This window comes from Melanostigma gelatinosum (assembly GCF_949748355.1).
Source record: "Melanostigma gelatinosum genome assembly, chromosome: 5".
Classification (NCBI taxonomy): domain Eukaryota; kingdom Metazoa; phylum Chordata; class Actinopteri; order Perciformes; family Zoarcidae; genus Melanostigma; species Melanostigma gelatinosum.
In genome coordinates, this window is record NC_136638.1 from 10,587,978 (window position 1) to 10,601,331 (window position 13,354).

Here is a 13,354-nt window from a genome sequence, read left to right on the forward strand (position 1 = left end):
AAAAAAGACCTCTTAAGTATAGATAAAAATATGCTATAAAGGCTCTGGAAAATAGTTTAGGATTTGAAAGAATTGAGGGATATAAATAGGATTAAAAGCTCAGTAAACAATATAATATAATGTAAGCTATATAATATATATATTACAAAAAAAACAAATTAGCTCTAAACTTGCTATCTAATAGACACACTTTGACATACAATAATTACCATTTGCATGTGTGTGTGTGTGTGTTTGTGTGGAGAGGGTGTGTGTGTGTGTGTGTGTGTGTGTGTGTGTGTGTGTGTGTGTGTGTGTGTGTGTGTGTGTGTGTGTGTGTGTGTGTGTGTGTGTGTGTGTGTGTTGCTCTGTCTGCGTGAGCGCTTTATCACAAATCAGAGTGTCGGCGTCTGCAGCACAGGGCAAGAGTTCGCCGGTCCGTCGCTCGCTCGGGGAGTTTCTCTCAGTTTGGTGATAGCTGACGAAGTTTAGAGGCTAAAAAACCAAAAGACATGACAGCTGAGAAGGAGCCTCCGTCCGCAACATAACTTCAGCCTTACTCATGGACTCAAGTTAAGACCGTGAACTGCGCTGGATGCGTTCAGCCGGTGTGGCGTGTTTACTGGCTTCACGGACAGCAACGACGATGCCCGTTTAAACGGGGGGAAGTAACGTTACTGTGGGGTAAGTGAACCGCTGTAACGGAGTGGTGAACGGAGACACCGTTTCTTTTTTCGCGGGTGTCACTTGAGAAGGAAGTTTGTGGAGTTATTGAGAAGTGTAACATGAACTCGCGCGGACGTTTCATCCGACTGACAGTTAACTGACGTTACCGGTGAACTAAATTAAAACTATTTGACATATTTATTTCTTCAAACGGGATTCGGCAACCTGCTGCTGGTTAATGGCAATTTTACTGACGCCATATGTAAAAAAAAGAAGGACAACAAGTCGCCAAACCAAACATAAAGGATACCTGCCACCGTTAACTGTCAGTTTGAGATGCAGAGTTAGCGTTCGTTACCGTAAGTTTTGTAACAGTATGGAAGCCACGAAAGCGTTGTAGCTTGTGCCATTTCACCACGCAGCAGGCGTTATAGCAGATGAACAACGTCACATTAAAGTTATCCGAATAACCGGATGTTTGTGGTCAAGTAAAGAGACGTCACATTTTACATTTAAATGCTCAAAGTACTTGCTAGCACGTGTGACTATAACTGCTCGTGAACTCTCATGTTTTACATTTGTGGAACGATTGAGTAGCGTTGCTTTCTTTAAACAGCACTCATAAAAAGGCTTATCAGTGAGAAGCTCGGGCCCATTAATGAAACAAATTGTGACTTTCTGCGAAAAAAGGCCATCGTAAATGAAACACATCTGTGGTGATGATCTCATTTGAACAACAAAGACTCGTGCTGGAGGCCCCAATTACACAAGCGGCTCCCATACATTAAAGGGATTATGATAATTAACATGTAGTAGTGCAGCGTGGCACTTGCCGAGCATCTTCCCTCCTCAGAGGGGCCTCATCTGAGCTGCGATGACGTCACAGCCGGAGAGCAGGGGCCTGAAATAATCAGGCATCTCTATAGCGAGGGTTTCCATGACAACGCAGCCTCCTGGTTCAAATGTTGGAATGGGGTGGGGACTGAGTCTTAAACGAATGCTTTGGATATTATGGGTGTTTGTGACTCGTGGTACAAAAGCCCTCATCTGACAATCACAACATGAGACCTCGTTGTGTGTTATGGTTTAAATAGCACTCCACATATCTATTATTCTAACGGTGGACCTCCCCTGTAGGAGGTGACACACTGAGACGATTTGACGTTGTATATTTTGCATTTATGGCATAGACAGAATAAGCATGATGTGAAAGGATAAGGTTGTCAGTTTAATGTCAAAGTCCTGAATTAAAAGATGAAACTGTTTTGTTCCTCCAGTTGTTTGAGAGGCCCGAGACATGACGTCCATTGGAGCCGATAGCTGACACTGTAGAATGAGAGAGGATGGAGCAGACAGACAGCCCTGCCCCTGCGAGAAACAACCCTAATGGGTTTGTCAACCGAGTGTTTGATGTTTCTCTGGATGTGGAGAATGAGACCGGCAGTGTTTATATTCAGGAGACCGGGCCAGGGCCTGCAGAGGGCCAGGGAGAGACCCAGGCTGCCTCTTCTCAGACCCCTGTCAAGGAGAGACAGGAGGTCAACCGGAGGCCCCGTGCCACGGGGGGCATCTGGAGGATCTTGCACCGAAAGAGAGCCGTGTCAGAGCTGGAGCGCAGACCCCACTCCATGATCCTGCCCGGGGAGGCTTCCATCCCCAAACTCTCGTTTGCCGACAAAGTTCGCTCCTTCAAGAAGCTGAAACCCCCCTCTGTGTTCAGAGGGAAGATGGGGAAATTGTCCACCGCCAAGTTCGGCAGCTCCTGGGTGGATGAGGAGTCTTTCTGCCGGGACATCGGCACTCCTCAGCAGTCCAGCAGGGGCCCGCTCAGACACCGCGGCAAGAGGCACTCCTACGCCGGCCACACAGCAGAGTTCGACTGCTCGTTCGAGGACATCGACCTCACGGCTCCCGCAGACGGCCACCAGGCCGCTGTGATGGGAGAGGCTGTGACTCAGAACGGTTGCAAACTGTCGGACAGAGTTTGCTATACCAAGAGAAGCCACGGAAATTCAAACAACTGCAACAAAACGGCGGCAGGCTGCGATGAGCCGAGCGTGAAAGGTAGCCCGAGCACCCACCACGGTAGAGGGAGGAGGCACAAAGACGTGTGGAGTTACCTGAGGCGGATTTCCCTTTTGGGGAAGGCCAATCCGGCCTACTCAGAGCGGAGCTTTGACTCTGAACTTCCCTCTTTGGACAAGACCATGGACTCGGACTACGGCTCTGTGGACTTTGAGAGTGTCAGAGACTTTCAGCCACCGGCCCCGCAACACTCTGACACCAAGGGGCACTTTGGTGGTCTGTTCAAGTTTTTCAACAGTGTCGCGGACACGGCCAAAAAGTGGCGGACGACATCGCACTCCTTCTCTCCTCCAGAGGGAGAAAGGACACCGGTGGGCTCCCCACGGGCCCCGCAGCCGTCAGTGGACAGCATCCACAGTGTGTCCCTGACACTCCACAGTGAAGGACTTCCAAAGTCCCAGCCGATGCCGTCATCACCGGTGACCGCTAAATCCTCACACTCAGGCAGCCTCGACAGCGAGGCTCCAGCACCTGTGACAGGTGGACGATCCCCTAAGGTGGTCCTAAAGGCCTTCAGGGCATGCCCAGGAACTCGCGCTGTCAATGGCCTTCAGGGTTCTGAGGGCTCAGACAAACATGTAGACAGAGAGACAAACCACAGGTCCACGGCCATAGTAGAGAATCATATCCCCCGGTCAGGTCAGACCACAGAGACTAAAGAAGAAGCAGAGGTTGAAAGTGATCCATTAAGCTGTCTCTGTCAGGAGGAACAGGTAGCGAGGCAGACAGGAAATGAGCAGGATTCCAGGGATGCTCCACCGTTCACCCGCCAGATACAGGAAGTGAATGTCCAATCACAACAAGGTGATGAAGAGAGCACAACCAATAGCGTGCCCGCATCAGATTCCACAGAGGAAATATTCAAGGTATGTGACTATAAATACACAATGAGCTGTATGCTAATTACCAGCCAATACATTTGAATAAATGTATTTGTTAATGAAGTCAGTGATTTGTGTTGCTGAACAGCATTTTCACGTATAATGTGTCTCACAGTCATGCCATAACCACAATCCATTGCAGGCTTTTTCTCACATCATTAACAATTGCCAAAACATGTAATTACTGCATAAATGCTCAAAAGTATCATTCACGTAACTGTTTTAACCACGGCCATTCTTTTGCTTCTTAAAAATCATCAACAACAAACTAGACGGTAAATAGCACCAGAGCTGTTACTCATTTCCCCATGATAGACGTTCCTAGGTGTGGTGCATTAGCTGTCTGGCAGAAACAAAAACATTCAACACACCACCAGCCTGTGAGGACATGAGTGGGGCAGAAACTGTCCTTTTGCCCCATCTGTTGGAGAGAGGAGGAAGCAGTCAGTCGTGACAATGGTGGACAACACCTTATTAGTTTGTTCCCTCTCCTGCTCAGCCAGCCTTGTGTGGCCTGCAAGGAAAACCCTATTTCCCATAAAGCCGTTCGCATGTGGCTGCAGTAACCCCAGAGCCCACAGTGATGTCCGTGCATCATGACGTCACCCTTTCCCTTCTCACTCCAGTGGAGGCGTTAGTCATCATCCCTTCCAGTCACACCATCGAGTCAGGACACGTTTGCCCTGACTCCCGATGACAAAATGAGATGTGACATCTCAATACTCAGCACACTTTCAGCGGGGTTGATTACGCAAGGGCCTGTGGGAATCTGTGTTTTGGGAAGGGTGTTAATGACTTATTGTTTTCAGGGACTTTCTCTGGCACCAGCCACTAAATGCATAGCAATTAGAAACATGAGCTCATGGGCTGGTGTAATCTTTTTGATATGAAATGAGGTGTATTTTACCGAATCTATGGAGACGTTCTTCCCCAATTCCCAACACAAGAAATGCAGTGTTGCACCTTTTATCTGGGCCAAAAATCGCTGAGTATCTGTGCCAATCACAGCTGTGTGAGCAGATTGCCAGCCAGACAGGCTGCGGTGTGAGACAGCCGTGCCCAGCCGGGCCCGACTCGAGCACAGAGAAGGCCTCTGTGCCCCACGAGCCGCCGCCAAATCCTCCTCGGCCGGCCTCAGCCGCACTGGACCCGCGGAGGCCCGACCCGGACCGAGATGTCTGCGACCACTACGGCGAGGTCGGCTCGCTGTGCCGGCGGAGACGCAGGCCTGCTCCCGCCACGCAGCGCTCTCGGACGGCCGCTCGCTCCAGGCCCTGCTCCGTCATAGAGGCCAGTGTTACTCGGGAGACGCGGTCCACGGAGCTGCGCCACAGAGTAAGACGTCAAAAACAATACAACACAGGGCATTCACGCATCATTTCACGAAATGCAAACACACAAACATTGACTTTAAAAACGACACATACGCCGTCCCCGCAAATATATAAATACACGGTTATACGGCGTAAATGCATTCATGAGCAGTTAGCATAAATATAGCATACCCTGAGGTCAAAAATATGAAAGTTGGAGGGCAACTGTCTCAACCAAAAGCCCAAAATGAATCAAACACACGACAGACTTTGAAGGGCAGCCCAGTATTTATACAACACACTGTTAGTTGCCACAGTGCATGTATGCTCTGCCCCATTTATAGAGGCCAGTATTTCTGGATGCTGCTTTTCCCTCAGCTCACCTCCTCCCCCTCTCCCTTCTTTCCCTCCCTCTCTCTCTCTCTCACCCATTCTTTGTCTTTCTTTCTTTCTTTATTCCTGACTTCTCTTTCTCTCTCCCTCACTCTCAGTCTCTCTCTCTTTTCTTTTTGTCGCCAATTTTCTGCCTCATCGCTCCCATAAGCTCTACCTCTCATTGCCCTAACTCTGAGTCGTTTCATTTTATCCTGTGAGACCGCCCCGGTTGGCATGATGTATAGTCTCTCAATGAGCCAGAATAGACTTCCTGGATGTGAAATACTTTAATTCACTGCAAAAAAAAAAGAAGGGGGACAACGCAGTAAAAGGGGGGGGGGGGGGGTGTAACATGAATGAAGTGTATCATAAGTTACATATGGACTATAGGAGATGCCCTAACCACTCAGTCCCCTCTAGGCCTTGTCTCGCCCCCCGGGTGTGTCCCCGCTAGAGCCCCCACTAAGGGCTTCTCTCCTGCGGTGCCGCTCCCTGCCGCTACCCCCCAGCACTCTCACTGCCTTGGCGCTGCTCCTTCCTCACTCAGGTACCCTTTTGTTTTTGTCGAATTCCCCCATTAATACGCAGGCTGTTGATTGATGTGTGTTTGGTGAAATTGATCATCTGTTTGCCCGGGCCGTCTCTGCACGCGTCCCCTCAGACGCGGGTCAGTCGTCATCGTCGGTGCGTCTGCGGTCCGGAGGCTCCGGCAGCTGCAGGAGGAGGAGGCTGCTGAGACCCGGTTCGGAACCACTGCAGGTCAACGTTGTGAGTCACAACACACACACACACACACACACACATACACACACACATGATTACAGATTCATTTAGCTTTTACTCTTCTTTCTGTCAGGCCTTCAAGGGCTTTATAAAAACACATTGTACAGACTATAAACAATACTATGACCACTATTGACACTGTTGATATTGACTCCCTACACACACACATTGTCACACTGGGTTTGTCCACCCGTCACACACATATTAGCAGATGTAAACGAGATGATGGGACATAGCATAGAGCAGGAACGTGACAAATATAGAATAGAATATAATAGAAAAGTACTTTATTCATCCCCAAGGGGAAATTTGTCTGTGGCAGCAGCAAACAGGGTTACACAATAAAATAAAATATTGGATATGGAAAATGCACACTATATACAATATAATAAAATAAGAGAGCAGGACCTATTCAATTTAAGAAAACAAAGTAATACAAATGCACAGTATATACACTGAATATAATTGTATTAAGTTAACTGAGTAGGAAAAATAAACAAAACAGTATTGCACAAGATCACCAACTCCCACTCCCAAATATCCTCCCACTGATACTGATAATAGGGAGAGGTCAATGTTTCATCAGACGATTAGGGAACTGATCCGTGAAGATGGTGGCCACGTGGATTAATGTCATCCGGTACTCTTGGGCCATTACTCATCGTGAACAGGCCACCCGACACATCTGATGGGGATTCTACTGGAAGGAGACGCAGAGTTTCTCTGCCCCGGGGTGTGGTGCACATTTCTGGGGCCGTGTCCAACCTGTGTACCTGCAGAACCGCAACGCACAGAGCGCGTAACGCTGTTTACATCGCTGCTTTCATCTCTGCTCCCGAGTCCCACATGCGAGGTTTCATTGACTGCAATTTAGCTTTCTTTCATTGAGGAAAAGGCGTCATGCATAATGTTTCCGAGCAGCGTTTGAATATGTGAGAAAAGAAGGAGTGTGCACGGCGTTGTAAATATGTGAGCTGTTTACGAGGAGTCAGTGAGGATTCACCACAGCGTTTGAGGCACAATCACAAGTCCATGTTCATGAGGGATGCCGGCTACTCGACTGCTGAATGCTGAGCCCAGGGCTCTCTGCCTTGGCACGTCCATGCATTGGAATTGAGTGAGCTGTATTCGATGCCGCCGCATTTAGGCTTTGATCATAACTACTTCTTCTTTTTCTTTTTCTCGCTGGTCTCAATAGTGTTTGTGAGCCACTGCACGTTGTTGCCATGACACTCGCTGGCTGTTGTTCATCTCCTTGCTTCTATCTTTAGGCCGCCTTTTTAAGTGTGAGCTAAATAGAGAAAGTGTGTGGGCGAGAGAGAGAGAGAAAAGGGGTGGGAGAGAAACGGAGCGGGGAAGAGAGCGATGCTCCCTTTTGTGTGTGCACTTTTTGTGCCGTGGCCCTCCCCCGGGGTCGGGAACGTGGACTCACAACACTGGAAATGTCTTGTGTGTGTGTGCGAGCGTGTGCGTGTGTGTGTGTGTGTGTGTGTGTCTGTGAATAGCAAGGGGGCAGTTCATTTGCCTCAAGTTCTGGGATTCATGACTGCGTCTTGAGCATGGAGGTAGCACGTACACTGTGTATGCTGCATAACTACTTTACATGCACAATATGACAATATATAACGCAGCTGTAGTGGAGGGACACGGATGGATGACGCTTCAACGTTAATGTCTCCTTTCTGGTAAGTCAAGCATCGCTTACATGTTATGGATCTCATGTCAGCATCGGATCTGTTGTTTGGGATACAGTGCAGTGTGTGTGTGTGTGTGTGTTACAGCCTTCCTGTTAGGACGGCTACTAGAACCTGGAGGCCGCAGGCAGAGAGAAAGCGTTCTCACTGCAGTGGATTAACTGCTAATGCTGACGCCTCTCTTCTCCCTTTCGTTTAACTGGATTTCTCCCCCTAGTCTCTCTCCTCTCCTCTCCTCTCCTCTCCTCTCCTCTCCTCTCAACAAACACTTAGCAATGGGTGTCTTTGTTAATTCCCATGCAGATGAGAGGACAGTTCCCCGTGTGTTACTGATGCCGTGCCCGAAGCTCTGCTGTCAACTTGTCAGAGACGGGGGCCCGTCTTATTAAGGGCTTCACGCAGATTAGGAGTTTCAAGAGCAATCTTACATGATTAAGTTTGGCCCAACCCAGGTCTGTCTGGTCATAGTCATATTACGCAATCCTATCTATTTATTATGAACGCATGAGTCAGCAGGCAGAGGCGAGTTGAGGCAAGTGGTAGGGCAGTGTTGGGGAAAAGTGCAACTACTTATGCAAGCGCACTTCTTTTTTTTCATACACCAGTGCTCAGCTGTTAATTTGACCACACACACACACACACACACACACACACACGCATGCATGCTGTTTATATCTGCCTCCCTCGGCCCCGGGAGCCTATGATACACCCTCTTCACTCTGACGCACACTTCACGTGCACACTCCCGATGCATTGAGGAATTCATCTGTCGGGGTTTGTGAGTCATCGCGTCGACGACTTCTTTATTTGCCGAGAAAAGGAATAGCACCGGCCGGCGATGCCTCTGTCGAACACGCTGTGATTGTGCGGCATCGGTCTCGCCCCCGGGGGCCTTATTTCTTTTCTTTAAATTCGCGGGCGAACCGCGGGAATAGGTCTCCCTCATAAAATAACCGCGTGTATGATGTACGGCCCTCTCTTTGAGCCACAGGCCAACTAGAATCCTTTATCAGTGTTCATTCGACATCGTCCCCCTGGTATCCGCCGTGACTAATGCTGTTCTGCAGGACGCATCGGGGCTCTAATAAATAGCATCGGCCAATCTGAGCAGGTGGTCGTGTCAGAGCCTCCCCGGGCTGTTTCTTACAAAGAATACGTTTCTACCTAGCAGGTGTGTGTTGTGTGTTGTTGTTGTTGTATGCATTGGCATGTGACTCATGCACTTACGTGGTGTGTGTTTTTGTGTGCTAGAGAGAGAGAGAGACAGAGACAGATAGGCTCAGGGCCTTATTTCTTATATAACTGTTGAGAGGGTTTCCTTTGCTCTGGACAAAAGCCATTTCCACTTTTATTTCAGATGGCTGCATGTTCCCTGGGACTGTGGGGAACTGTGCTGTTGTGTTAATTCTCCCACTCACTGCTGTGTTCCGTTTTACAGTATGTCCGCGTTCTGTTCGTATTTCGTCAGATCGTGCACGCCTGTGCATGCCCAGGTTTATTTTTGTGCATACTTGCAGTTTTTTTTTTTTTTAACCTCATTAGGGCCAGTTTCTCTACCCGCCCATCATCACTCGTAAGCACTGCCACTGCCTTAGTAGGACAGTGGGGATATACTTGTGGAAGCAATGTCACAACACGCAGCGCTGTTTCGTTATGAGACTATTTAAAGGCCTCAGGGCACTCCGGTGCTCGTTATCCAGCCTCATTTGTATCATTTGTGGGAGTTTTCCCAGGCTGCTCAGGTGATTTCTCCCACAGCCATCAGCTTCTGCTGTTTGTGTAATGCACACTGCTGTTTGTGTCGTGTTTTCATGGCTATCCGACGTGTGTGTATTTGGGTTACAGGCTTTTTTCTGGTCTTGAGTCAACTCAGAAGAACGTCACCTTGTGGTAGGTAATAGGAGGATCCCTTGTTATCTGACAGCACCATCTGAGAGCAGACACCCCACAGGCTGAAATGTGTAACCGATGTCTTTCACAGAGACATTGTGGAAGTTTTACGTCTGTATTAATTCCACTTATAACTTCCACTGTATCCATTCTGTTCACCCGACTGTAATAATAGTTTAGGATTGGATATTTCTCTGTCTCCTTACCTCCCTAGGATGCACTGCCTTGTAGAGAGGAGGTCCCGCCGGCATCTAGTGGCACCTTGAAGATGCTTCGACGTCTTCCCAGGTGCAATTTGTGGGATACAGAAGTTAAATTCACTTGGCTTGACTTTAGTACAAAGACACATAATAGTTCCTTCTCACTCAAGACTTCACATTTTGCCATCAACTTTCTCTTGCAGCAACCTTTAACCGAATCCTTCCACGTGCTGATTAAATAACCTCAGTAGCAACAGTACTTAGCAAAATACAAAAAATGATTGATGTGATAAACTAGGGCGATCGACATCACGATATGAGAGTTTCCTCCGTATCGCCCAGGTCTATGATGAACAAATAATGAATACAACTGTGTAATCCTATATACATTCAAAATTAATATTTTATTAAGTACATTGTATTCATGCTCAGCTCTCATTCTCTCTAAAACAATAAAACAATGTAACCAACAGTGGCGTGGGCGAGTACTTGCGCTCACCCATGGCGTCGATACATTATTCAGACGTGATTAGAGGTTGTCGTCTCGCTGCTTTGTCAACTCGCAGGCTAATATCTGCTGGCTGTTGTCTTGGGAATCATGTGTGTTTTGGAGAAAATTTGTCTGTATCTTCAAAACAGCGCCAACTCAATCTGCCTTACTTGTAAATTCCCCACAAGTCACCCGCTTCGAAAAAGCAATCATTTTTGCAATATTGTCAGTCAACACAGTTTTGGCAGCAGGTAAAGGCAGCATCCTGATGAGACCAGTTTAAAGGGGCTATAATCAGCGAGTGTTTTGAGGAACAGTACTTCTACTTAAAGATGGTTTAGTACTCTTTCCTATTAGTACATTTAGAGCAATGAGTACGCTTCATACTAACATGTAACATTTACAGTAATCAAGTATTTTTATGAGCTCCAGAGGCACGATGACCTTTCAACGGAGCAACAAGTAATCATGCATTTTATGATGGAGAGCATGTGTGGCTTTTTACAAAACACATCATTTTTTTGTAAATTAAAAACTAGACAACAGCTGTGATTTAAATATGCGTAAATTGAGTAGTTGTACCCCGAATAGAAGACGCCGCTCCCGTCCTTGTTGTCCCTGCCCTAAAATAATGAGACAGAAGCTAACTGCCTGTAAAGTGTGCTGCTAGTTAGAATGTATCCTGCAGGCCTTTGTGAAAGATGGGCTGTACTTTTCCGGCAGCTGCCACTTCTTGCGTACATAATTTAGCTTAACTTTCTGCCTCTGACCTCTCTGGCTCTCTCTGGCTCTCCCTGCTACACCACATGCGGCGTCTGAGCAAACCCTACGACACGGACGCGTATTATGCAACCGCCTTCGCTCCTCGGACTGCTTCCTCGTTTCCCCCTCCCCATCCGCCTCCCTTTTTTGCCATCACTTCCCCCTCTCTTTCCCCCTCTTCTCAGGTCAAGCCCCTCCCCCACTCGTTGCCCCGCTCCCCCCTATTCGCTCCATCCCGTTGCTCCCTCCAGGCCCGTGAAATAACAACCTGCTTCTTGAGACGTGCCTGTGAGTTTGAGAGCCCGCAAGTTTATACATGCACCCACGCCGCAGACACAGATGGCAAGCTCGGTAGTGGGTATTTTACAGGACAGCGCTATATCCGGTCTATGAAGTCTGAACTGACCTATCAACGAGACGAAAGGTGCAGAGGAACAACCCTGCACCCTAATACCGTTTCATTGCAGAGTTTTGCATTTCAATCCGACGCTCTGCTTCTGAACTCTCGTCGCGTGGAGGCAGTGAGAATGTAAAATGGTTTCAGCTCAGAGGACAGGCGGGGCTGTGGACTCTCTTATAGTGAGTTACGGTGGGCATAATGGTTGATTAGAGGAGGTGAGTAGGCCGTTCTCTCTCTCTCTCTCTCTCTCTCTCTCTCTCTCTCTTAGATGATGTGACTATAACCTCATCCTGAAACTGTTACAATGGAAATCTAAATCTGCTCCCTGAAGAGACACCAAATATCAAACAAACGCTGCATGCAAATGTAGCCAGCCAGAAAGCTGGCGAAGGAAGGGAAGACACTGCTGTTCTTACCTCCCAGTGTTTAGGGGCCGCAGGTGGCTGACAGTGCTCTGATGAATGATGACACCAGCGAAGCAGTGCCGGCTGAGGCAGCCAACCAAATCCCAGCACAGGTCATTTGATTTTATCCCTCGCCCCACAGCTGGGCTCTCAAATGACCAATCGTCGGGCTCTAATTAAGTACACACTGGCCCACGATGCTGAACAGAAACATAAATGAATAATATCTCAACCGTCTTCCTGAATGCTTTCTTCTTGTTGCAGTTTGTGAACAATGCCTTGTCTTCGGGGAGCTCGTTATCGTGCTTTTTTAACAGAGGCACTGTTTCAGACTTACTACACCGTCACCAAAGAGTTGGCGAGCTTCAGGGATTTCAGTTTGCCGGTCTTAATGGATATGTAAAGGAGCCAGAAGAGGGACAAAAAAATAGAAAATAGGTACTCAGGATGAAATTCATTCCAGTAAAATGATAAGACTTTCTTGCGAGTTGTATGAGAAGATTGATACCACTCTTATATCTGTAGGATGGATATGACACTACCAGCCAGTACCTTAGCTTAGCATAAATACTGGAAATGGGGGGGGGGGGACAGCTAGCCAGATCAGGAAACGGTGCTGTACATAACTCCTCGTAAAAAACAACAATGTGGTCGATTTTACACCTTGGTTTTTGTGCAGATTAAAGAAACAGGGAAGCAAATGTATTCCCCAAAATGTTGCACTATTCCTTGAACCATTGCCATAACACCTCGTAGGAAGTGTGCACTGCTAGCAAACACTGGCAGTTCACCCCAGTGGTTCCCATATCATTTGCATTTTGCAGTTTTAATAGAGGTAGAGGTGGAGCTCTCCATGCTTTCAGCGATTAATGCACAGTTAATATATCAGACAATAAATTACAATTATCCAAGTAGCCATAAAAACGCTTTGGCACGAAGTTGAGAAGGGTCTCTTCTCGCCCTGTAAATGTTAATTTGTCCGGGAGGTAGCTGCTTTATTTATTTATTTTTTACATTTTTGTCACAGATGTGTAGAAAACAGGAGAGACGTGTATTAAACTAGCTTCACATTTTTGTTTCTCCTCTACAAGCTTGTCTTCAAAAGCCTGTTTTTGTTCCGCAACAGACTTCATATACCATACATCGGCCTTGTTCGTACGAAGGCTGAATGAGTAGGACTATGCTGATATCACTGGTGATGTCTGTAACCCTAATTTCTCCACCCCGCTTGGCCCGACCTGCCTCTCTTATCTCATCCATCTCTCACTATTTCTTAAAAACCCTCCATGCGCTGACCCACTGACTCGCCTTCACACTAATCGAGCTGAACGAAAAAAACAGCGTTCAGCAGAAGTCCAGCGGTTTATTTTTAGGGCGCTTCGTGGCTGGAAGGCCCGGGAGGAAGCAGGAAGTCAGTGTGGTTGCCGTGGGG

At 47.7% G+C, this 13,354-nt stretch overlaps 2 protein-coding genes across 5 annotated transcripts in view; both read left to right on the top strand.

Annotated features, from left to right (window-relative positions):
• Window positions 1-416: 416 nt before the first annotated feature.
• On the top strand, window positions 417-6,885 carry LOC306777593 (uncharacterized protein; the record flags this gene model as incomplete). Its single annotated transcript, XM_079268756.1, has 6 exons — window positions 417-663; window positions 1,923-3,596; window positions 4,632-4,946; window positions 5,720-5,846; window positions 5,961-6,067; window positions 6,862-6,885. Exons 2-6 carry the CDS (start codon window positions 1,989-1,991, stop codon window positions 6,883-6,885), a joined length of 2,181 nt encoding a protein of 726 aa, XP_079124882.1. The 5' UTR covers window positions 417-663; window positions 1,923-1,988.
• arhgef9a (Cdc42 guanine nucleotide exchange factor (GEF) 9a) overlaps window positions 5,768-13,354 on the top strand; it is a 38,938-nt gene continuing 31,351 nt past the window's right edge. Inside the window, exons 1-2 of one of the 4 annotated variants that reach the window (XM_079268791.1) lie at window positions 5,768-5,846; window positions 5,961-6,067. The gene's annotated coding sequence lies outside the window, so the exon portion shown is untranslated. Of the gene's footprint in view, window positions 5,847-5,960; window positions 6,068-7,730; window positions 7,768-13,354 lie in introns of those variants that run through there. The other 3 variants (XM_079268792.1, XM_079268790.1, XM_079268789.1) reach the window with 3 other exon arrangements.